Raw genomic sequence first — 22,848 nt, forward strand, 5'->3', positions numbered from 1 at the left:
TCAGTAAATGGGGTTTCCGTGCTGGTTTTCCCATCCTCACAGTCCCTCCCCTCCGTGCCTGGAACACAGATTCAGTTTCACACCAGCAACTGGGCTAAGTAAGACTTTTTCCCATCAGAGAATACAAGCTGCATCAAACAATTGATGGAATAATTAGAGTATTACCAAAGTGCTGTCAAGTATGAACTTAGGGAACAACTCAAAAAACAGACACAAAATTATTACTCCTAAATGAATCAAAATATTAAAAAACAATAATAATAATAATAATAATTAAAATAAAGATCCTATGACTTGACATGAGCAGCACAATTGGGGAAACACCCCCCAGCAGGTGAGTCTTCTCCAGTCAGTGTCCAGCCTGGAAAGGAAACACCTGGAAAGGAAACACAACGGGATCACAGCTCTCAGTCCCCCTGGGGCTACAGAAGAGGATGAGCTGCACTCAGTGTCCCTGCTCAGGTCACTCCTCTACCAGGCACGACGTTCATTACAAAATTAAAAATAAAAACACAGCTGCACGAGTGCATAGTGGTGATCTCTGAGCTCTCCTGGCAGTGCCAGGGGCGGGCTGGGGCTCACACGGTCACCGAGGCCGCCGGGGGGCTGATGTTGATGACAGTCAGGTGCTGGTTGTGCTCAGAGGGGCACTTGGGGAGCTCGTCGGCCTTGCAGAGGATCTTGGAGAGGATCTTGCGGAAGGTGCAGCGGAAATCCCGGATCCTGTAGGCGTAGATGATGGGGTTGATGACAGAGTTGGCGTGGGACAGGATGATGGCCACGTACATCACCCACTCGGGCTTGGATCTGGAGAAGTCCTCGTGGAAGTGCGTGATGCAGTTCAAGATGTGCAGGGGCAGCCAGCAGAAGGCAAAAAGGCCCACGATGATGGCCAGAGACTTGGCTGCGTGCACCTCCTTCTGCAGGGTGGTCCTGGAGTTGCCCATCAGCTCGATCTGGTGCAGCTGCTTGCAGGCCACCATGAATATCTTGATGTAGATCCCCAGCATGATGACGAGCGGGAGCAGCACGCAGCCGAAGAAGTTGAAGTAGACCATGTAGCTCATGGTCACCACGTTCTCAAAGAGGCACGAGATGAAGCAGCCGTGGGGCTCTGTCCCTGTCTCGTTGGTGGCATTGGGACAGCCACTCATGGCTTTATTCCAGCCCATCAGTGGGGTCAGTCCAATCCCAAAGGACAGGAGCCACAGCACTGCGATGAGTCCCCTCGCCCGCTTGCCGGTCACCAGGCTGTTGTACCTGCAGCCCCCGGGACAAAACCACAGCAAATGTTACATAAATGAGCACTGGTGGCTTCCCTGCAGGTAAAGTCATCGGTGTTTTGGTTAATGAGGCAACCACACCTCTCTGATCACCCGAGGGGCAAAACCTCTCACCTGTGTCCCCACCCACACACCTGGATTTGGGGAGGTGACTCATTTACTATTCCTGAGAGGCGCCAGGCACTGCCCCAGCCCACAAACTCCCTGCAAGGGGAGGGAAGGGACTTGGAGGCTTAAAAAAGGCTTTATCATGGCGTGATCCTAAACCACCAACTGCCAGCAGGGCACGGCAGGGAGGCTCCTGGAGGAGGCTCCCAAATGAGGAGCCAGGAGGCTCCCTGGGGCTGATGCTCCTGCCTCTGAGCAGCCACTGCTGGGCACGCTGGGGCAGCTGCTGGGCCAGTTCCTGGGCTGACCCCATCCAGCTGGGGCAATGCTGGTGCCCAGTTCTATGTTGCAATCCCACGTGGCTCATGAAGAAGCTCCACTGTGGCCCAGGGACAGGCTGGTGCAGTGCTGAGCCTGCTGCTGCCCCACACCTTCCTCATCCCACAGTCCCTCATGGCCCCTCCACCCCTCAGAGCTGGAACCTGAAGCAGCAAAAGTCAAAAGTCTGGTTTGGGAGCAAGGAGAGCAGCTGCCAAAATCAAAGCATCAGTCAGATCCCTGTCTGGAGATAGGAAGGAGCAGCCAGAAGACAACGTGAGAAACCCATTCCTGTCCTCTCCACAGCCAGCCAGAGTCTGCTGGCAGCCCCACGTCCCTCCTTCCCACACCCTGCTCTCAGTGCTTGTTTACTCTGGCTTGGCTGCCCAGCTCCTCCTTTCCTAAGAACGTTTGTTCTGATTTTCTTCCGGCCGTGAGGCAGGGGAGGGTTTTATTCCCACACAAGTGCAGCTGTGCCGTGAATCACTGCGCTGCCTCCTGTGAGCTGAGCCTCCTGCTCCTCCTGCGAGGATGGGGGCACAGTGGGGGTCTGCCAGCACCACCTGGGGGTCACAGAGGGGCTGGGGGAGCCCTCAGCTCCTTCTTCAGGCATCAGCTGGGCTGGCTGGGAGGATGCAGGAGGAATAGCCACATTTAGGTGCTGCTGAATTGTCAGCAGTCCATGGGTTGGTGTCTGAAGGAAAGATCCAGCCACTGAGGGGCTTCTGCATTTTTCTCTCATTATTAATGCTTCAATACTTAGAAGATGAGAAGTTCTTAAATAGGGCATCAGTGAGGCCATGCCTGTTGCTTTTGAGACCCCACATTAAGTTTACAGAAGCTGGAGCTGGTCTGGGCTTGTGAGACCTGAAACCATGGAGATTTGAGAAGTTGATAGAAATCCAATCTCTTGGCAAAACCTGAGTCTTGAGCTACAGCCCTGGCCAGGCTCAGCCAGTGCTCAGAGGCACCAGGAGCTGCTGCTCTCTCAGCTCTGCAGTGGAAAGGGAACACTGCAGCTCTGGCTCATGCTTGCCCTGCTTAGAGCATCCCTCCAGGTGCTCCATCCCAAAAACCACCGTGGTGAGACTGGAAAACACCAAAGGGCCCATTGTTTAGGAACAGAAACTGAAGGAATGGAGGGTTTGTGTGCTCAGGAGCAGGAGGAGCCACCATGGCCATGCTGAGGTCCCAGACCGGTGACATTTGGTGCTGCCTCTTGCTGGAAACGCTTGGCCCCATCTGCTGTTCTCCTGAACTCTTCTGCTAAGATAAGGCTTGGCTTGAAGGTTTAAAAGACCAGTCAAGAAGCCACTTGATGTTCCAGTGGCTGTCCTGTTTATTTTAGAGCTGCTGGCTCCTCCCAGCGCTCCCAGGGGAGCTGCAGAGGGACCGTGGCACTTTTACATCTTCTGAGAGAAGATGTGAAAACATCCTGGGCTCGCAGCCTGCAGAGCCTGAGCTGAGCAATGGGGAGGGCTGGACGCCTGGGGAAGAGGTGGAGATGGTTTTTCACAGGGAACAACTGCCCTGCTCTTCATTTCCCCAGAATTTGCATTGCAAAGCCCTCCCAACCATCTCCATCCAGCTGATGGCAGGTGCTGCTGATGGTCATTGCTGTGGCCAGCCAGGAGAGCCCAAGGTGAAATTGAGAACAGCCTGATGTCCTACAATTGTTCATTAATTACCTTGTTATTACCTTAATGCACTTATTTGGTGGGACCCTGCCTGTATTTCACTTAAGTCAACACAAGTTAAGTACACGCTTAAAAACATAAATTAATGAATTGCACCAGATCCAGGTATGGAGTCTCACAAGCTCTTTCCTGAGCTCCACAGAACAGGGTCAGACAGTGAGGAACCAACAGATTTTCACAGCTCAGAATTCTCCAGCAAACCCCTCTTCATTCTCTTTTAGTCTTAATATTATTAGACAAAAAAAACCCAAAAAACAAAAAAACCCAAACACCTATTAAAGTAAATTTACTCACCTAAGTCTGCTCAACTAATATATAACAAATATTGAATCATCTCTACGCTTCCCCCTGGAGGCATCAAATGCCTCTGGTAGGAAGTCTGGCTCTGTGTGTTGGATGGTTGGGGTTGGGTTTTTTGCATTTCTGCTGCCATTCCCTGGGGCTGGGGAGCAGCCAAGTGGCCCAGGCTGGTGCTGAGCACGGTGGCACAGGGCAGGGCACGCTGCCAGCCCACCTCGTGGGGGTTTGGCTCCCAAGGGCAGGAACTGCTGGACCCTGGGAGCTCACCCAGCCCTGCTGCCCCTGAGCTCTGCCAAGCAGGGAAAGCCCAGCAGGAGAAATGCAGATTTTGGGGTGAAGGGCTTGGAGCAGCCCGGAGGAAATCTGGAATGGGGCTGATGTCCGAGAGCAGGAGCAGGAGAATCCTGCCTGTCCCACAGGTGGTGCCACACAGCCCTGGCCTGCCCATCGTGTCCCTGTGCCAGAGCAGAGGCTGCTCAAGGACTTGGGGTTCTCCCACTGCCCCCAGAGCAAGATCAGCCTCTGATGAACAATTCCAGAGGTTAAACTCCAAACTCAGCCGTGCCTCCTGCTCCCCAGCTGCCTCCCCGCCCTGCCCCATGCCCAGGCTGGGTCAGGGAGAGGAGAGATGGAGGCACAGAACTGGGAGCAGGCAGGTGCTCTGCTACAAACAGCCACTGACAATTCAGATATTTCTATTTTAAGTGTGAAGGGAAATACACAGACACCTCCATTCATAAGGGGTGAGAGCAGCTCGGTTGCCAAGCATTGTGTCCTTGTCACCTCCCCACAGCTGTCCTTTGCATCTTGTTCTTTTTTGATTTTTATTTTTTTTTTAGCTTTAACAAAATAAGCACCATTGCTGCCTCTGTGCTCCATGCACAGCCACGGAATGGGGATCACACAGCAGCTGAAATATCCTGGCAGGACATTTTAAATGAATCATAAATTGCACCTTAGAGAGGAGAGGGGGAAAGAGAAAAAAAAGAAATAAAAAGAAAAAGCTGTGCTGTTCAGCCAGGAAGGAGTTGGCGGCCAGAGCTGTGATCAGTGGTGACATCTGCGAGTGTCCCTGTCCCGTGCAGACAAATCACTTCCTCTGCATCTGTCCCCATTGTGTGCGGGGACAGCAGCAGCACGGGCGGCCTTCCGCTGGGCGGGACTGTCACCGTGCCACACTGTCACAGTGCCACAGTGTCACACTGTCACACTGCCACACTGCCAGAGTGTCACACTGCCACACTGCCACACTGTCACACTGCCACACTGTCACAGTGTCACACTGTCACAGTGTCACACTGCCACACTGCCACTGTCACACTGTCACAGTGTCACACTGCTACACTGCCACACTGTCAGACTTCTGCTGGGAGGGACTGTCACAGTGTCACAGTGCCACACTGCCACACTGTCAGAGTGTCACACTGTCACACTGTCAGAGTGTCACACTGCGACAGTGCCACTCTGTCACCTCAGGTGACCTCACGGGGTCAGGGTCAGCAGCAGGACAAGCAGGGGGAGATGCAGTGTGACACTGGTGTGACACTGGTGTGACACTGGTGTGGAATCAGTGTGACACTGGTGTGACACTGGTGTGGAATCAGTGTGATGCATGTTATTTGTAGCTCATGCCCAGGCCTGATGCCATCCATTGGATTAGGAGTTAATCCTCTTTTTGGATTGCACAAATTCCCTAAATTCAGTCTCTTCTGCAAGGCTGGGAGCTGGTGGGGTGGGGACAGGAGTGACACATCTGTAGGCACAGCTGGAGTCACCAATTCCTGGCATCTGTGGGACAAATACAGTAAGAGGAGTCCCCAAACCCTGCGTGGCCACTGCCTGGGGCAGCCCAGGGCCAGGGCTGAACACTCTTCAAAGACTCAGTTTTGTGGTCTGGGCTCATTGCTCTGGCAAACAGCAAATTTCATAAAAATTCCAAGCAGCAGCTCGATAATTAACAAAGCAAAAACTTGCAACTTCAAAATAAAACAGTTTCTGCCAAAACATTTTGTTTTCATGTATTTTTGCAGGGAGAATTCAAAAGATCTTCTGGAGCAAAATTCTGCTGGATTTCAAAGGTTCTTGTTTGGTTTTTGTTTTTTAATATCTTAATCTCCATTTTTACAGATTGAGCTGCCCAAAACAGAATAAAAACCTTCTAAATCCAAAGATCTGGGTTCTGACTCAGTGTGGAGATCAGTGCCCTCAGCCAACAGCCTGGAGCCAGCCCTGCCACCCCTGCTGCTCCCTGGCATCCCTGCTGTCCCCCAGCCTCTGCAGAGGGGGCAGAAGTCCCAGAGAGGTCCCAGTTCCTTTTCCTGTCAGGACTTTTGTTTTTTCGGGAGGGAAGTGGCCTCGGAGGTGCGGAAAAGATATAAAAATCTGGGACGTGCATTTTAAGGAAACCAGGCTGCTCACAGCTCAAAATAGCTGTGATTTCCCCTCTCTCCTTTATTGCCACGAGGGCACACATGATTGTTCCTGATTTTGTTGTTGTGTTTTGGCTGCATCTAAGGCTGGAGTGAGGAGCAGCCCTGGGAGAGCTCCCACGTCCCCTGGGCCCGGCTTGGCTGCCACAAACTTCCCTAAAGATGTGACAGCTCCATTGCTCAAGTGAGCAGCCCAGCCCTGCTGCCCCTGCTGGGTTTGTGGCACTTCAGTTTGTATCTCAGTGATAACCAAGGCCAGGCACAGCTTCCTGAGGGGTGGGGAGGCTCTGGAAGCAGAATTGGGATGCTCAGGGAGTGGGAACAGCAGGGAGCCACAGGGAGCAGCAGAACTCACCCGGGGTTTGGCTGAAGGGCAATGCAAGGACAGAAGGAAATGAGGAAGGCACAGGGAGGAAGAGCAGCTGGTGGCACTCACGGAGTGGCAGGTGAACACCAAAAGGGTTTTCTCTGCTCCCACTTGACATCAAACCCCAGCACTTTGCTTTGCTGAGCAGCAAGCAGGGAGCTGGCAGAAATCTGGGAGCAGATCCCTGCATGGGAACGTGGAGGGAACCCCTCCTCTCAGCACAGGGGAGCAGAGGCTCAGCATCAGCCAGGCCAGCTCTGGGAAGGATGAGGGAAAAACAGCAACGACCCAAATTTAATCTGTCCCACGAGGACAGCAGGAAGGAGCTGCACTCCTGCCTTCCTCCTGTGAAAGCCAAGGGGACAGCAGCTCCTGTGGGACACTGGCAGGAGCAGAGGCAGGTCAGGGCAGCACCACTGACAGATCCTGATCCCATCAACTGCCTGGGAATCCATTCGAGGATCCTCTGGCTGCAGGAGGGGCAGCAAGGGCTCAAAGCTGTGCAGAAAGGGAGAGGATGGGGCTGGGACCCTGCTCCAGCTCATAGCAGTTTCCCTGGAACATCAGTCCTGCACATCTGCAAGGGGTAAAGCTGAAGATGGGAGAGAACTAAAGGCAGGACAAGCAGCAGATCAGCTCAGATCCCAGGGAGCTGGGGATCATTTTCCCATGGCAGGTCCCAGGGGGTGTTTGCCAGGCAGCAGTGCCACATTCGCTGTCCTGCAGGAGGTACCAGTGGAGAGGGACACACACACTGTGCTGCTGCTCAGTGTTTCACTCTCCTTTTGCTCTCTAAATACAGATTCTCCTCTCCCTCCCTAATTCCTGACACGTTTGTTCCAGGCACCCATCCCTACCTACAATTCCTCACCCTGCCAAAGGATTTGGGTTAATGCAAATAAAAGGAAACTGTTTTATTCCACCTACAAATCTTTTTTGGCTTCCAGCTAAGGGACTGTGGGGTGAAATCCAGCCCTGGAGGAAGCCAGAGAGCAAAAGCCTCGTGCCAAGTGCTCTCTGCAGGACGGATTTGCTGCTGCTGGGAGATGCTCCATTCCCTGGCTTGGTATCCTGCTTGGAGAAGTGCTGGGGGGTCAGGCTGGCAGAGGAGAGTGGGATGGAGCTGTGTGCAGGGATGGGCACTCAGGAGGGCGCAGGAAGAGGGGACAGAGTGTCCAAGGACAAGGAGCTGCATCCTGGTGATGGCCAAGGAAGGAGGGACCCAGGGAAGGGCTGGGAGCTGCAGCTGCACAGAATGGGCAGCGTGGGTGGGGGCTTCTCCACAAACAGTGAATTCATCAAAAGCAAACAAGCGAAATATGAGTTTCGAGGGACAGAAAGAATTCGTGGCTTCGAGTCAAATGCAGCAAATATTTTTAGCCAGAAGAGGGAGGGCTCTAAACCACCATTTTTAAAATAAGATTTTTTTGTTCTGCAGTTCTCCAGATGAGAAGTTGTCAGTTCCTTCCCCAGTGAGGAGGTCTTGACCTCAAAGAGCAGCACATCGGAAGGGTTGAGCAACTCAACCCAAAATCTGCCAGGTTGGTCAGGATCACTTTGCTCCACTGAAACCTCCCAACATCGCTGTTCCAGTTTCACTGAAACAATTTTCCTCTTCCCCGTGGGATTTCTTGGTTCAGCCACAGAGCTGAAAAATCCATTATTAGCCTGGCTGTAATGCAAAGTTCTGCTGTGCACCCCAGCCCACAGCCTGCCCAGCCTCTCAAACAGCTCTGAAAGGGTATTAAATAATGGGGCACAGCCAGTCCTTAATGTCCCTGCCGAGCTCTCCACAGGGAGCTGATGGAGCACTGGATGTGACAAGGACATTCATCTGCTCTGCAACAACCACATTATTTATGGTTATTACTGGACAGGGCTGGGCACAAATCATTTTCTTAAACATTTAATACTTCACGGCCTGGTATCAGCCTCTGCACTGGCCTCCAGAACGGGTGTTTAAATGAGAAAAGCTTTTTCTCCAGTCTCCATTCCTAGAAATGGATGATCAGCTTCCTGTCCCCCCAGCACAACCCTGCTTCCAGCAATGGCACATGCTCCTGCCCAGAGAGGGTGGTGGGAGAAGTTCCCATCCCCTCCCCGCCAGCAGCACTGTGGGATAAAGATGCTGAAGAGAAAACTCCAACCAGGCCTTGCTGGGAAAACCCTGGTGCTGTCCAGAAGGGTTTTGCCTGTGTAGATTTATAACCTCCTCTATCCCCTTTTGATTTTGGTGTACAACTAAAAAAAGCCTTTCAGTATCAGTCCCTAAATCTCCTGTCACCGAGGCAGTGGCCTGTCCATTGTCCCGCTCCTCACAGGGAGAGCCCCCCTCCTTTGAAAGGATTTTTTACTTGCTGCTCCCTTCTGAGAGCCCTGAATTAGACCTCAATGCCAAACGGAGTTTAACCCAAATTTCGCACTTCAGCCAGCCTAGGATGGGACTCCTTGGTCTCCAGCTCAAAAGCACTCATAGGAATAAAGATATTTGTGAAAATGGAATAAAAGATTTGACGTGAGATGGGGTGAGGAAAGCGAAGCTGGGAAAGAATCCCGAAGCAAGGCAAAACTGCCCTGGGATGAACTGCCCTGATGGAGAGTCAGGCAAACCTGACTCTGGACTGGGGGAAAGGAGTGGAGGAAATAGCGGCAGTTTCGTCAGCTGGCAAAGCCACTTCCCTCTGCAAGGATCCCTCGGAGCATTGCTGATCCTCTGCTTCCCCCACTCTCAGCAGAGCACAATCCCCTCACCACACTTTCCTCAGCTGCAGAAAGCGTTTGTGTACAAAAATAGAATTATTGCCTGACAGCTTGTGGCCAGGGCTGTGATTAAAGCGAAACTCAAAAATCTGACCTGCTCCTGCAGCTGCTGCTGTGCCGCTGCCCCACCATCCCGGGAAAGCCCCGAAGGAAGGGATGGAAAAGACACGACAGCATTTTCCGGAGCCAGGGTGGGTGTGTGAGCCCGGCTGGGTGGCTGCGAGGGTCTGAAACAGGCTCAGGGATGCTGGAAACCATCCCTGTCCCTGTCCCTGTCCCTGTCGCTGTCGCTGTCCCCACTGTGCTGCAGGTCCGCTCCCCTTGCGGGACACCCCCCGGAATTTCCACGCTCGCTGACACACAGCCACGCTCCTCCACCCCTGCCTGATGACTAATTTATATTTGCTCAGCCTCTGTGAGGTCTCAGGTGCCAGAACAGGGTGAAAGGGGTTTTTTAAAGTCATTTCAGGGTGACTTCACTGCCCGTGCCCGGGAGATGAGCGGAATCCAGGGGAGCTCAGCTGAGGTCCCTGCGCCACCGCTGCCCCGCAGCCTCTGCTCCCGGCCAGTCCCCGCAGCTCCCTGGGCTCCCCCGGGGCTCCACCAGCGTCTCCTTCCCAGGGCAGGAGAGCTGAGACACGGAGGAGACTGAGATGAGCAAACTCGGGTGGTTCACAGTGCAAAGCCCGGGGTTCGGTGTCCTTAAACTTAAGGAAGCTGCTGCACCAGCCCACTGGAGAGGTGCCTGTAACTTCTATACAGTTTGCCCCATTTTAATTCATGTCCCATGAATTAGAAGGAAAACAATTCATGTCTTGGATGCTGCACTTGGATAAGACTGAACTGTAAAACTCTAAAATCTGATGTGTGACTCTTTTTGCTCCCCTCTGCTCCTTTCCCAGTAGGGAACAGCAGAAAGAGTGGCCGCTCCTGTGTTTAATTACCTGGGAGATGCCTGGACACAGCGATAAAGGGGCTGTATAAATACCTGCACAGATGAGCCACAACCATCCCAAACACAGCCTTACATCACTGCTGGCCTGCTCGAGAAACGCCTGACCCTCCCAAGGCAAACATCCTAAAGAAACGGAACTTCAGGTGGTTTCTGAAGCAAGAAGTAGGACACCGATCCCAGTCCTGCAGCGAGCGAGTGACAAACCTCTGCTATTTCCATCACCTGTCAGCAGCAAAACTTTAGAGGCAGCAGCAGGGATGGGAAGTTCCTGCACGCTGAGAGCAGGAAGATCAGAGCCGGGCTGGCAGAGCCCGCTCCCACTGCAACCTCTTACCTCAGTGGGATCTTAATAGCCAGGTACCTGTCGATGGCCACCGCCAGCAGGCTGAAAATGGAGCTTTGGGTCAGCACCAGCACGAAACAGGCGAAGAAGAGGCAGCTGTGAAAATCCACCTGGAAGCCGATGCTGATGGTGATGGCGAAAGGGATGGCCAACAACCCCACGGCGATATCAGCCACGGCCAGCGACACCAGGAAATAGTTGGTGGCGTTCTTCAAGGTGCTGTTGATGGCCACAGCCCAGCAGACCAGCACGTTGCCAGCGATGGAGAGCACGGCGATGATGAGCTCCAGCGCGATGTAGGTGGTTTTCATAGTGTCCATGGCGAGAGCCCAGCGCCGGGAGCAGGCGCTGCTCATGGGAAGAAGGGACTTTCCAGCGGGCGCCCTCCCGCAGGTACCAACACGCCCCGGGGCAGCCGAACGCCCATGTCCGGGCTCCGGGGGGGCCGGAGGGGCGCGGCGAGCCCCGGGTCGCGGCCCCCCGCTGCCCGCAGCGCCCGGCCCCCGCCCGGCATCCGCGGCTCCCGCTCAGCGCCGCCGCCACCGCGGGGCCATCGGGGCCGCTCCGCCCGGGGATGCTCCGCCCGAGGATGCTCCGCCGCTGCCGCCCGCGGAAAAGCCGCTGCCGGCTGTGGCGGGGCTATTTCTGCTCCTGGGGCGAGCGGGGCGGGGAGTGAGCGGCGCGGAGCCATTGGCCGGGCCCCGGCGGCACCGGCACCGCGCCCCCGCAGCGCCCGGCCCCGCTCCGGTACCCCGGCCCCGCTCCGGTACCCCCGGCCCCGCTCCGGTACCCCCGGCCCCGCTCCGGTACCCCAGCCCCGCTCCGGTACCCCCGGCCCCGCTCCGGTACCCTCGGCCCCGCTCCGGCACCCCCGGCCCCGCTCCGGCACCCCCGGCTCCCCCGGCCCCGCTCCGGCACTCCCGGTCCCGCTCCGGTACCCCCGGCCCCGCTCCGGCACTCCCGGCCCCGCTCCGGTACCCCAGCCCCGCTCCGGTACCCCGGCCCCGCTCCGGCACCCCGGCCCCGCTCCGGCTCCCCGGAGGTTTTGGGCACCGCTTGGTACAGTTCAGAATCAAAAGTTGCCTTCGCTGTCGCCAAAGTCGAGATGCTGCTGCTGCTGCTCCGGGACACCGGAGTTGCCGCACCGAAAATAAAATTCGCCACCAGCAGAGCGCTGACCCAAAGTAGGAGATTTCACAAAATCCTGGCAGCGCTCGGGCTCTGTATATGGCACAGCGGGGCATTTCCTGCTGTAAGAAATGGCAAAATACCCCGGATTAGCAAACGCTGTTACTCACAGGCTGAAGTGGTTGAGTTTCGGTCTAAGGAGCTTAAAAAAAGTTATACCTGAAGGGGTTGTCTGCTCTGGTGGATCTTAAATCAGCAGGGAAGGTAATTTAATAACTGGTTACCTTTTCATCACAGGTTTTATGCTTTATATTGTGTTCACCATCAAAACACAGAACAGAGATTGAACTTCACACCACTGCTGAAGCATCCAGCATCACTGAATAGCCCGGGGTAGTAAGTGGAAAAAAATCCAAACAATTAAAGAAAACAAACTTTCCTGTAGCAAACAGAAAGTAAAAGAAATTGCCATTGATTTCTCCTTTTTTAAACAAAGTTGTAAACTAAATCCTGCAGAAGGGAATGTTTTCTGAGGATCCAGAGTTAAATCAGAGCAAAAAACATATGGGGAAAAAGAGGATTGAAATTATTCCTTTGGGTGTAGTGCAAATGGAAACACTCCTGTTGACCAGCAATGCTTTGGGTTAAGATAGATACAAAGGGGAACTCTTAATTTATATTGAACAAAGTAATTTTTATCAAGTTAGACATCTCAGGAAGCTGAAAGAAAACTGTGCCAGGGGTTCATTTAATGTGATGGGGACACACAGAAGGATCACAGGAGCATCGCTGCCCTCTGCACTCCCACCTTTGCACTTTACATTCCAGGCACTCTGCTGTCACAGGGAAGAACCAAGCCCATGATGGCATGAACAGGGAAGCCCCTAAATCCCGGGATTCAAACCTCAGTTTTTGCCTGGAAGTGCCCCAAAAGGAGCAGCAGAGTTTGAGGTGAGCTCAAGGCTCACAGCCCCGGGTCTGGGTGCTCCATCAGTGCTGGCTGGATCCTGAACTTGCCCACACTGGTTTGGTTTATTTATTATTTTGGGATGAGCGCAGCTTCCCTTGTGCAGAGCCTGTTATAATGATGTAAACTATCACAGACAAGCACTTTCCCCCAAAGGGATGGATTTACATCAGGGTTTTTACACACATTGTTTTCCTAGTGCAGGAACATGTGCCAACAGCCACCTTCTGCTGCTTTACAGCATCTCAGCAAAACCAGAATTAACTTTCTGCAGTGGATAAATTTTATTAGAGAAAGATCTGCTTTTGTGATCATGGAAGCACTCATTACAGGCTGAGCCCAGGGAAATTGTGGTTTGTCAAGTCAGACACGGACAGAGAAACCATTATTTCAGGTTCTGATGAATAGGTTGTTTGGGCAAGGTCTCTGTGAAACAGGTAGCGAGGCAGTGAATGTTGTGGATTTTGCATTACAGGGAGATTCATGGCTCTCCAAAGCAGCAGAACTTGGGCCAAGGTCCAGTGGTTTATTCTGGCAGTAACTGGTGCAACTGAGCTTCCTCCCAATACAGCTCCTGCAAGGGGGGCCAAGGACAAGTGTGCTCAGCTCTGTTCCACCAAACCTGGTTAAATCCTACTGGCAGGAAGAACAGGATGACCCCATTCCCATATCCTGCCCTCCTGCTCTTTGAGCCCTCTTAAAATATCTGGCATCACAACCCTCCATGAAACACCAACCGAACGTGTGCAGCTCCCGGGGCTCGGGGGACCCACAGGTGAGAGGCTGCAAATTTCTCTTCTGGAATCTGCAAAGGAGCAAGGAAATCACAGAACCATCGAGGTAAACACAGCCCAGAGCCGGTAGGTGATGAATCCATTCAAGAATTAGAGTGCAACAGCACCATGGCAGCACCGGAGCCCTGCTGGATGCTCAGATGTCAGACACAGATGAATCACCACTACTATTATTTTCCTGGATTCCACTTCCCTCCAGGGATTCGCCTCCCAGCACTCACGTAGGGAACAGCAGCAGCCCCAGTGTGCTGCTTTCAAGTGCAAGAGCCGTCCCGGCCGCTTTGTTCCGAGGGAAGCGGATTGAAAGGGATCCCACGGAGCTGCGCTGGGAGAGGGGAGCGCAGCCCCGCGGCCCGGCAGGAGCCCTCCAGCCTCGTACGTGCCGTTCTCCTGTCGCTGCCGTCCCGGGGGAGCGGAGCTGCCGTTCGGAGGCCAAACTCTTCCTGCAGCCCCTGTGATCTCTCCTGCTCCGGCCGCTCCGAGCCAGCGGTGCCTTCACACCTCCAGCGCTCTTGGCCCAGCCACAAAGAGCTGCAGAGGAGCCCCACAGCACATCCCTGCACACACACACCCAGCTCAGGGCCAGCCCACCGGGCAAAGCTCTGAGCACAAAGAAATCCCCCGAGCCACTGAGAGCAGAGATGTTCTTGCTGGTCCCGCAGCCAGATTTGCCAGCTCAGACACTCCTCAGCAACCTCAACAACAAATTTTCCTCTCTAAGGCCACAGAGTTAAAGAACAAGCACTAAAGTGGGATTATCTCTGCTGCAAAGGGACACAGATATGGTCATAAAGGTGGATGCCATATAAGAAGTCTTGCTGCTTCAGGCACATCATCATATTGGCTTTGGTAGATCGACCTGTGAGTGCTGCAGCAGTGGGCAGAGCTGCCTCTGGGGGCTTTACAAGCAGAGAAGTTGCCATCCGTCCCTTCCCAGGGAGGGCAGCTCCACCCCAAAACTGCCCGGGACCCGGGGGAATCGGGAGAGACAGAGCTCCTGGCACTGCCTCCCGAGCCCCATCCCCACTCATCCTCCACTGGCACTTCTGAGCTGTTTGCATGAACAAGACAGAGCCTGTCCTGAGCCCGACTCCAAGAAAAGATTCCCAAGACACAACGCACCCCCTAAGCCACAGAGCAGGTACAAAACCCACCTTTGAAATGGTGCTGCCAGCGACAGGCTGAACTGCCCCGTCTGCCCAAGCCAGGTGAAAGCCATGGATGGTTTTGGATAACTTGCAGGCACCTCTGCATGTTTATTGCCCACATTGTGCTGAGCATTAGCACATCAAAGGCTCCTGATGAGCCCTGAATTAAATTATGAGGAGAGGGATAGCCCAAGGTGAGTTGGTAACTGTAGGGCTGCAGGCATTTTGCTGGAAGAGATGGAAAACAAAGAGTGAAATTCCAGGGAAAGCTATTTCCATACGGGAGATTTCAATCATTCGGCAAAACCCTTGGAAAATCAAACAGAAAAACTTCGTTAAGCTTGTAAACTGTGGATGAACAAACTTGGATTTTCCTAGTCCCCAGGGTCATTGCCAGATAATAAATGTGTATTATCCTGGAATCTCAAACCGGTGCTTTAAATTATCTGCAAGAACTCATCTCACAACAATGCAGGTGTGTGAATTCTTTAGAAATTGTTTCATTAGAAAACAAAGAAGTCACCATAGGAATTTAAAAAAAAAAACAACAAAACAACCCCAAAACATAAACGGCTCCACCAAAGCAGCTGAATTAAAAAGGAAGGGTTTTGGCTGAGCTGAGTCCAAGGTATGAGAACATAATTTTGAAGAAACTTTTCATTTTTTTCTCTGTGTTTGCTTTTGTGTACTAACCAGCTTCTGGGGTGGAAAGCCAAGTTCCTCTTCCAGCAGGATTTGTGAAGCAAAGCTGCTGCTCGATCCTGGCAGTGCTGAGCCAGGCCCAGGGTCCCCTTTATGCTGGTGGGGCTGGTACAGCCAATCTCCCCAAGAACTCGAGGAATCGTTGTGTTTCCAGGCCAACACCAGCTCCGGAGAAGCCGGGCAGGCACTGATGCCCTCTGCAATTCAAACAACCTGTGATTGCTTCATTCAGAGCTGAGCTGCTTCCTGGGCAGAACCTTCACGAGTTCATACCCCAGAGCTTGCTGAGTGTCCTCTTCACTCCCAGTCAACACTTCACAGCAAAAGGAGAAGTGGTTCTGCTCCCTGCTGAGCCCTGACATAGGGAAATGAGCCCTCAGCCCCAGCCTTGAAAGCAATTCAGGTTCATGTACAGATGTGACATTTGGAGCTCCAAATGAATGCAGTGACAGGTCCTGAACGGGTGCAACACAACTGCTCTGAATATGGAATTATGCTCAAATACTAGAGAAAAGCAAGATTTAGTTCAAATCCCTCAGCCACCTTTCTCTGTGCAAGATGAGCTCATGATTTATAAGTATCTGTTATTATTATTATTGACATCACCTGTGGCTGTCAGAGAACTTAGAAACCTCTGGTATTCCAGGTCCCAGCCAGAGCTCTGAAAACCACTTTTGGTCCCCAAAAATCAGGCTGCTTTCACAGGCAAGGCCAGGCAGGTCACCCGGGGGTTAAAGAGCAGCTCAGCTGCGGTGAAGGGAAGCTGCAGAATACACACAAAAATACAAATGAACAAATGCAGGGGCAGGACCAGGACCTGTGCACAGCCAGCAAATACTGAATCTGCACTCAGAGCCTGTCTGAACCCCAAGGTCGTTATTACACAGCCCCTGCTGCATTGCTCCATCAGAGATGAGGGTTTTGTTTCATCCACACTCCACAACCACTGGCAAAAGGAAACCTGCTGCTGTTAAAGCCCAAGAGCTTGGTTAATGTGGTTTCCATCCTTGCAAGACTATCAAAAACCCTCAGAGCTCAGTCCCTCTGAAAGCAGTGTCTAATCACAGCTGAAGAGAACTGGCCTGCACTATCCCATGGCATATTATTGATTATTAACATTATTAACTCCTCTGCAAGCCTCAGACAGAACTCTCCCTTCCCAGAAGGGCTCTCCAGGCTGTGCAGAGATTATTATTTATGAATAAATTATTTTTATTCAGACACATTCAGGTTGCCTGGGCCGAACACTTTCATTCATGGCTTTCACTGAACCTACCCTGGCTGTAGTTCAAATTTTGGTAAGGAAAGTAAATGTTCTGTAACTGAAAAAAAACCCAAGAGTCATGGTTGCAGCCTCGCTTCCCAGGAGTTTCATCCTGTTGGGAGAATGTTGGGAATGTCCTGACAAATTGCTCACCTGGGGAGCTCCATGATTAGAGCCTGGGAGTGGCTTCCTGTGAGACAAAGGATGAGCTGACCGAGGAGGCAAAAGTTACAGCACATCAAGGTGGAACAAAGGTTTGGGCTGCTATAAATTCCTTTTGCATTTGCATGAAAGGCATTTGCTCCCATGTTAAGTCTCTTAATCTTGTTACCTTCTCTTTAACCAACTTAAACCCTTGCTGAGGGGCTGAGGATGGAGCCTAGGTCATTAATGTGTATTTAAGAGGGGAAAGCAGTTCACTTTCTGGATGTGTGAATAATGTTTACCCACGCAGGCATTTTACAGCCTCATTTTCCTCCTGTTATGCTCAATAAAACCAGTGACTCCCCCTCCACCTGACTCTCCTGGGTGACATTTATTCCATTCCAGTATCAAACTCAGAATAATTCTGCAAGGCTTCAACCACCTGCTTCTGACCTTTGCAGCCCATCTGGAAGACTCTTTATTCTACTCACATTGCTTATGCTTCTCTTCCATGTGTTCTGGCTTCCACTTTTCACCAGTCAGGAAGGGAATTCTTCTTTCCACGCCAATCCACGTTCTCCAAGCACCAGGAGTCCCTTGGCTCTGAAAGCAGCCTTGGATCTTGTCCTCTCACCCCACCTACACCCACCCACAAATCACCCTGGGAAAATATCTGCCTCAGCTTTCATTTTCAGTCTCCTGCTGAACCAAACCTACCCATGGCTCTCACTCACTGGCCATGTCCACAGAGAATCCAGCTTTCCCCACAGATGAATCAAAGCACCAGGAGTTTACTCTGAAGAGACACCAGAGCCTGGGAGCATCACTTAGGGCCCAGCATTAAAAACCCAGGGCTGAAACACAGTACTTAGATGGGGAAAGGCAAAGTAGCTTGGGTTATGTAAATGACAACTTTTCCCACAGGGTTTGACCTGCCCAGCTGGACACAAACATACCTGAGGGGCCTGAAGAGCTTTAAATGCCCATTTCTTTTATAATCTCAGTTTTCTTTGTTGACTCAGCAGCTGGATTGCTCTGGTATTGCTGCCACCATCTTTGTGAGACAAAAGCAGCCTCTGTGAAAGTGCTCTGGAATCTGAACTCAGCACCTTTGAAAGCTCTGTGGTAGAGGGGATGGTGGGTGCAGAAGACTCCAAGGGATGTTTCTGGCACTGTGCACACACTGCTCACCCTCTGCAATGTTCTGTCACTGCCTCCCAGGTGCTCTGAACTCTGGGAGCTGTCTCACCTTCCAGACTGCCATCCAAACTGGCCTTGAAGACTTCCAAGGATGGGAGATACTTTGGATTTTGTATGTAGGTAACGGAAACATTTCAACAAACCTCAGAAACAGAAAAAGATTTATTAGAAATATTACACAGATTTTGCATCATACATTTTAATAATGTTAATATTTAAATATTAGCATGTCCAAATCTGCAATGCTTAGTATGTACATTCTAATGTGCTCTTTGTATAAATTAGATTACGATGTAACATCTGTACCCAACAGGGAAAGCTAAAACTGTCAGAGGTGATCATCCCATATGACAAACTCAGGCCTGGACCAACAGTCAATAAAAACATTGTGTCCAGCACTGCCCCATGGGACTTGGCACACGTGCAAGTCAAAAATGGAGAGACCATCAGTTGAGAAAAACAAGTTACTTGCAGTTCAGTGAGAAGCTGGTTCTGCACCGTGTCGGTGAGCGAGCGTTGATGGCACTGGAGTTGGTACAAACCAACACAGCTGAGCATAGTAGAACTTATTGCTGGGTTTAGAAATGTCTTCATGCTCCATGCCCTGAGTCTTTTTTAGGCAAAAAGCCCTCTTGTGACAGGAAAATGCATAATCTCATCCCATACAGCCCCTGCCTGTGATCAGATGCACAAGGCTCAGCTTTGCCAAGAGCTGGCCCAGTCAGATCCTTGCTGCTGGTACCCCCAGCACAGCAGGATGAGGGAGGTATGAACAAACCAACGAGCCCAGGCTCGTGTGGTCATTGCCAAGGAAGGGGCAAAGTCAGGGAAGCCAAAAGGTGGATTTTTGAAGAGTTCCAGGTCAGGAATCAAACTGGCAAGAACCAATCATTCTGCCCACGTGCACTTGGTTTGGACAGAAAACTTGCACAAAACTGGTTGCACGTACAAAACGAGAGAAAACCTGTAAAAAACAACTTCAAATCACAGAAAGAAAACTGCTAAACCTCAAAGTACCCTGCATAAGCCCCAAATCCCTCTGCTTAGCATGGCTGCCCTGCTGCAGTGCAGGAAGAATGGTTAGTCTTTGTTCCCTTTGTGCTGCCATGACTGCCATGGGCACAGGAAGGGGAGCCTGGCAAAGGCAGCCAACTGCACTGTGTCCTCTCCTCACCTGCTGAGACCCCCAGGCTGCACTCTTAGGAGGAATGACCCTCAAACTGACAGTCCACACAGACTCTCTGATGTCCTTTGTGACAAAGAGCCCCAGGCGTGTCTGTGCCCTCTTGCTGGGCTCTCCCTCAGTCTCACCAGGAACTTTCTGGAAAAGCTCTTCAGCCCTTCTAGAAAAACTCCTTACAGGGCTGGGCTCACTCCTCACACCTCTGTACCTTCCCAAGCCACGAAACAATCTGAACATTCTCTGTCTCACCCGAAATCCCAGGAGCAGGACTGCACCTCCCACACTCCAGCTCCGTTCCTCTCCGATACTACAGCACAACGTGCTGCCACATCCCTCCAGGAATGTCACTGGAACCCCCTTCCTAGCCCTTCTTCTCACCTGCTCACCCCAAATCAGCTCTTTGCTTCCCTGCAGTCCCACAGACTCACCAGGTACCCAGGTGGTGCCTGTGAGTGACAATTCAGGGAGCAAGGGACAAGATTTATCTGCCTGTGCACCAGGGAAAGATCCATTACTCCTAAGAGGCAAAGTCAGAAAGAATTTAGGCAGTTCAGGCAAACCTACTGCTCAACACCATCCCTGTCATATCATCACATTCAGGACATTTTCAGAGAATTCTCAGAACTTCCATGTACCCTCTTGCTTAACTTAATTGAATTCCCTAACTTTAAAGGCAGCTGGAACTTGAATTTTGCAGCTCCGATCTGAGATATCTCACAAAGGCCTGCAGAGTCTCTGAAACCAGGCCTGCAGGATCTCATATAGGATAAATTGATATTTAAATTTTAAGGCAGCGTGAAAAAACAACAGCAACTTGTGAATATCAAGGTCTAGAAACGTAACTGTGCAAGGTTTAAAAGGAAGAAACCCTCCCAGTATTGTAACAAGTTAAATGAACAAATAAACAATATCCTTAATTTAAAAAAATAATCTGGAAAACCGTCTCTCAAAGTATCAAAATGAGATGCTTTGCAGGTTTGAGGATAGAACAGTAACACTGAAGAAAAGGTAAAACCAAGTATCTTCTTCCCTACTACAACTCTGTGTTCTAACTCCTAGCTAAGTAAAAAAATTAGGAATACACCACTAGAATTAGGTAGAATTAGTGTTTGGTCTATGCTACTGGGAAAGCATAGGAGAGCAAGCAGCAAAGAGATGGCAGAAACATTGCTTTGTACAAATCATTTGGGGAAAAAACCCCAATAAAACTGCTAGATCCCCCAGAATGGTCTGTAAGGGTAAAGTGAGCCTTGAGAGACAGAGCAGGAGGTAACACACACCCAGTGGACACTGGGCCACACTGGACACCCTTCCAGTGACCACAGGGTTAAAATTCCCTTTTTTACATCATTTACTCTGACTTTGAGATGTTTACCAAGACACTGGGAATTAAAAGTGCTTTTCTCATCCCTGCAAGTGCCCAATCCAAAGCCCACTGAGGAATATGGAATCTTCTGTGCTGACTTCACTCCAGCTTTGAACTCCAGTCTGTTGGAGAGAATTGGGATCCCTTCCAAGGGACACCTCCAGGGAAACGAGCTGCTTCATCCACGAGGCAACGTGGCCCTGCAGTGCTCTGCTCTGCAGAGTTTTCCTCTTCCATCTTATCCTGTATTTTGGAGCAACTCATCTTGGGTTCTCTATGGACAGCAGGGTGTGCTGAGAAATCCTGGAGAGTGAATTCCATCTAGAAAGGGCTCCCCTGCAATGAAGTGCCTGTGGCAGCACTCAGCTGCTTGCTCACAGTGCAGGATGACACCCAGCGTGCAGGGGCACTGTCAGTGCTCTCCCCTGGCCATTTTTATCACACAGCCTCTCCAAAATTGCAACTGGACTTTCCCAGAGGCAATAGATTAGAATAAATTTCAGACTAAAGCCAAGAGCAAGAGATGGTTGTCTCCTCCTCCAGAACAGGCACACACTGCCTTCCTCCAGCATCTCTTTGTTCAAAGCACTCCCTGACCCTGGGCTCTACCATCTATTCCTGAGTCCTGTATTTTGCTGTGAGAACACAAAGTCTGAAATGTGCTGTTTATTAATTAAATAGCATCATAAAGTAAAATCAAATCAAACAACAAAACACTATGGGGAACCAGAGGCTGAGATCAGCCACCTGCAAAGCCCTTGAAAGCCTGAAACCAATTTTGTTCTCTGAAATCTCTTGTTTCCATTTCCTGAGCCTTTTTCCAGGAGGCAGGAGCAGTGAGCACTAGTATTTTTTCAAGAGAGAAATGATCCCTAGCTCCCTAGGACTAATGCCCACAAAGCATCAGGGTTAAACACAGTAACTAAACACCAACTTTCTCCTACCAGCACGCCCTAAAACAGCCAGGCAGCCTTTACATCTCTCCCAGAGCTGCTCCTAGAACAAATCCAGCAGCCTGTTGGATGCTTCCACCCTTGGAGACAAACACAAAAATTAACTTCATCAGGTGAAATGAGAGAAACAGAGTAATGGGCATTTAACAGTGTCTGTCAGCATTTTCCTAACAGTGTTACTGAGGTGGGAAGCTGCTCCCTGGCGCCTGAGCTCCGTGGCACAGACGGGTTCCAGTTACACTGTCTGTCATCTGTGGAGTGAGGCTGCACCTTCCACTGCTGCTGATATATGACTGTGCTCCTTTACAGCATAACATCATTTCCAAGCAGGTACCAGTGCCCCGTGGGCTGTATTTCGTGGCCCAGGGCACAGGCTGTCTCCAGATTCCTGCCTCTAGGCAGCAATGACATAGCTGTGCAGACCAGACAGGAGCAACACAGAAGGAAGAAGTTATTCCACTCAATCCACAAAAAATAAGAGATGTCACTGTATTGCTCACCTGATTACTGGCACCTTCCAAAGTAAAGCTATTAAATTGCATTTGCAACGTTCCTGTGATAACTGTGCCTGCACAGTCAGCCACGAAACCAAGCTCTGGCTTCCCAGAGTAATCAAGTAATGAAGTTGGAGTAATAAACCTATTTTTCCTCAAATAGATTATTTCTGTTTGAGCTGAAATGAAGTCCCAGCACTTAACAGGATCTTTCTGAGTTATTTCACTAACTGGTGATGAACAGAGGGTGGTTTCTGAGTTACAAATGATCCTGTTACCATCCTGCTGGTTATGCTATGAGGAAATTAGTGCAGTTATTGGGTGAGATGCGTGAGAGTAACTCAGGTTAAGGTTCTACAACTTAAGTGCATCTGTCAAGGTGTTTTATAAAATACATGGAGGCAAGAAAAGAACATGTACTTGGGATGAGTTAAGCATGTTTTGGCAAGAAGAGCATTTTTGTGAGCTTCTGTATTAATATTAATCTCCCAGCCTCCCTTGAGTGCCAGCATAATCCACATTGACTTAAAACTTCATTGTGTAGCAGGTCTCCTGTCAAGGCAAATGTTGATAGCCCAAGGGATCCTCTTCAGAAATATTCCATGTGTGCTTGAAAACACTTTGCAATTTCCACGTGGGAGTAAGCTTACCAATGGATTTGGTTTGCAAAGGTGGACAACAGGGAATTATTTGGTTGCAGTCCCAGATGGAATCGAAACTACGGAAGAGCTTCCTTTCACACTAAGAGCTTAGGTTGGTTGTGGAAGAGGAGCAAGCAGGTTTTTAAAGTGATCAAGTGCATCTGTAGCATTCTTTGTTCTCTTCCCCACTCGTGTCCACCTCTTGCTCTGCAGCTCAGGTCTCAAAGTACTTGTAGATCTGGGCCACGTACTGCATGACGCTCTGCCAGTCGGGCCGGTCCGTGTACATCATCTCGCTGAGCTC

At 51.1% G+C, this 22,848-nt stretch overlaps 2 protein-coding genes across 6 annotated transcripts in view; both read right to left on the reverse strand.

Annotated features, from left to right (window-relative positions):
* Nucleotides 1-141: 141 nt before the first annotated feature.
* Nucleotides 142-11,203, reverse strand: ADORA2B (adenosine A2b receptor). Its single transcript, XM_002198453.7, has 2 exons — nucleotides 10,552-11,203; nucleotides 142-1,260 (listed from the first exon to the last, which is right to left on the reverse strand). The coding sequence occupies exons 1-2, from the start codon at nucleotides 10,914-10,916 to the stop codon at nucleotides 579-581; spliced, it is 1,047 nt and encodes a 348-aa protein (XP_002198489.2). The 5' UTR covers nucleotides 10,917-11,203; the 3' UTR covers nucleotides 142-578.
* A 6,848-nt stretch (nucleotides 11,204-18,051) lies between these two features.
* The window catches only part of SPECC1 (sperm antigen with calponin homology and coiled-coil domains 1), an 86,983-nt gene continuing 82,186 nt past the window's right edge, over nucleotides 18,052-22,848 (reverse strand). For all 5 annotated transcript variants that reach the window (XM_030288306.4, XM_030288305.4, XM_072937203.1 and 2 more), the window contains one exon: nucleotides 18,052-22,848. In XM_030288306.4, coding sequence (XP_030144166.3) covers nucleotides 22,759-22,848 — 90 coding nt within the window. In that variant the 3' untranslated portion in view covers nucleotides 18,052-22,758.

Source organism: Taeniopygia guttata, chromosome 19 (assembly GCF_048771995.1).
Source record: "Taeniopygia guttata chromosome 19, bTaeGut7.mat, whole genome shotgun sequence".
Taxonomy (NCBI): Eukaryota; Metazoa; Chordata; class Aves; order Passeriformes; family Estrildidae; genus Taeniopygia; species Taeniopygia guttata.

Coding starts and splice junctions, on each gene's coding strand:
- ADORA2B (XM_002198453.7), bottom strand. CDS start 10,916: ATGAGCAGCGCCTGCTCCCGGCGCTGGGCTCTCGCCATGGACACTATG. Junction 1,261..10,551: donor GCTATTAAGATCCCACTGAG/GTAAGAGGTTGC, acceptor CGGGGGCTGCAG/GTACAACAGCCTGGTGACCG.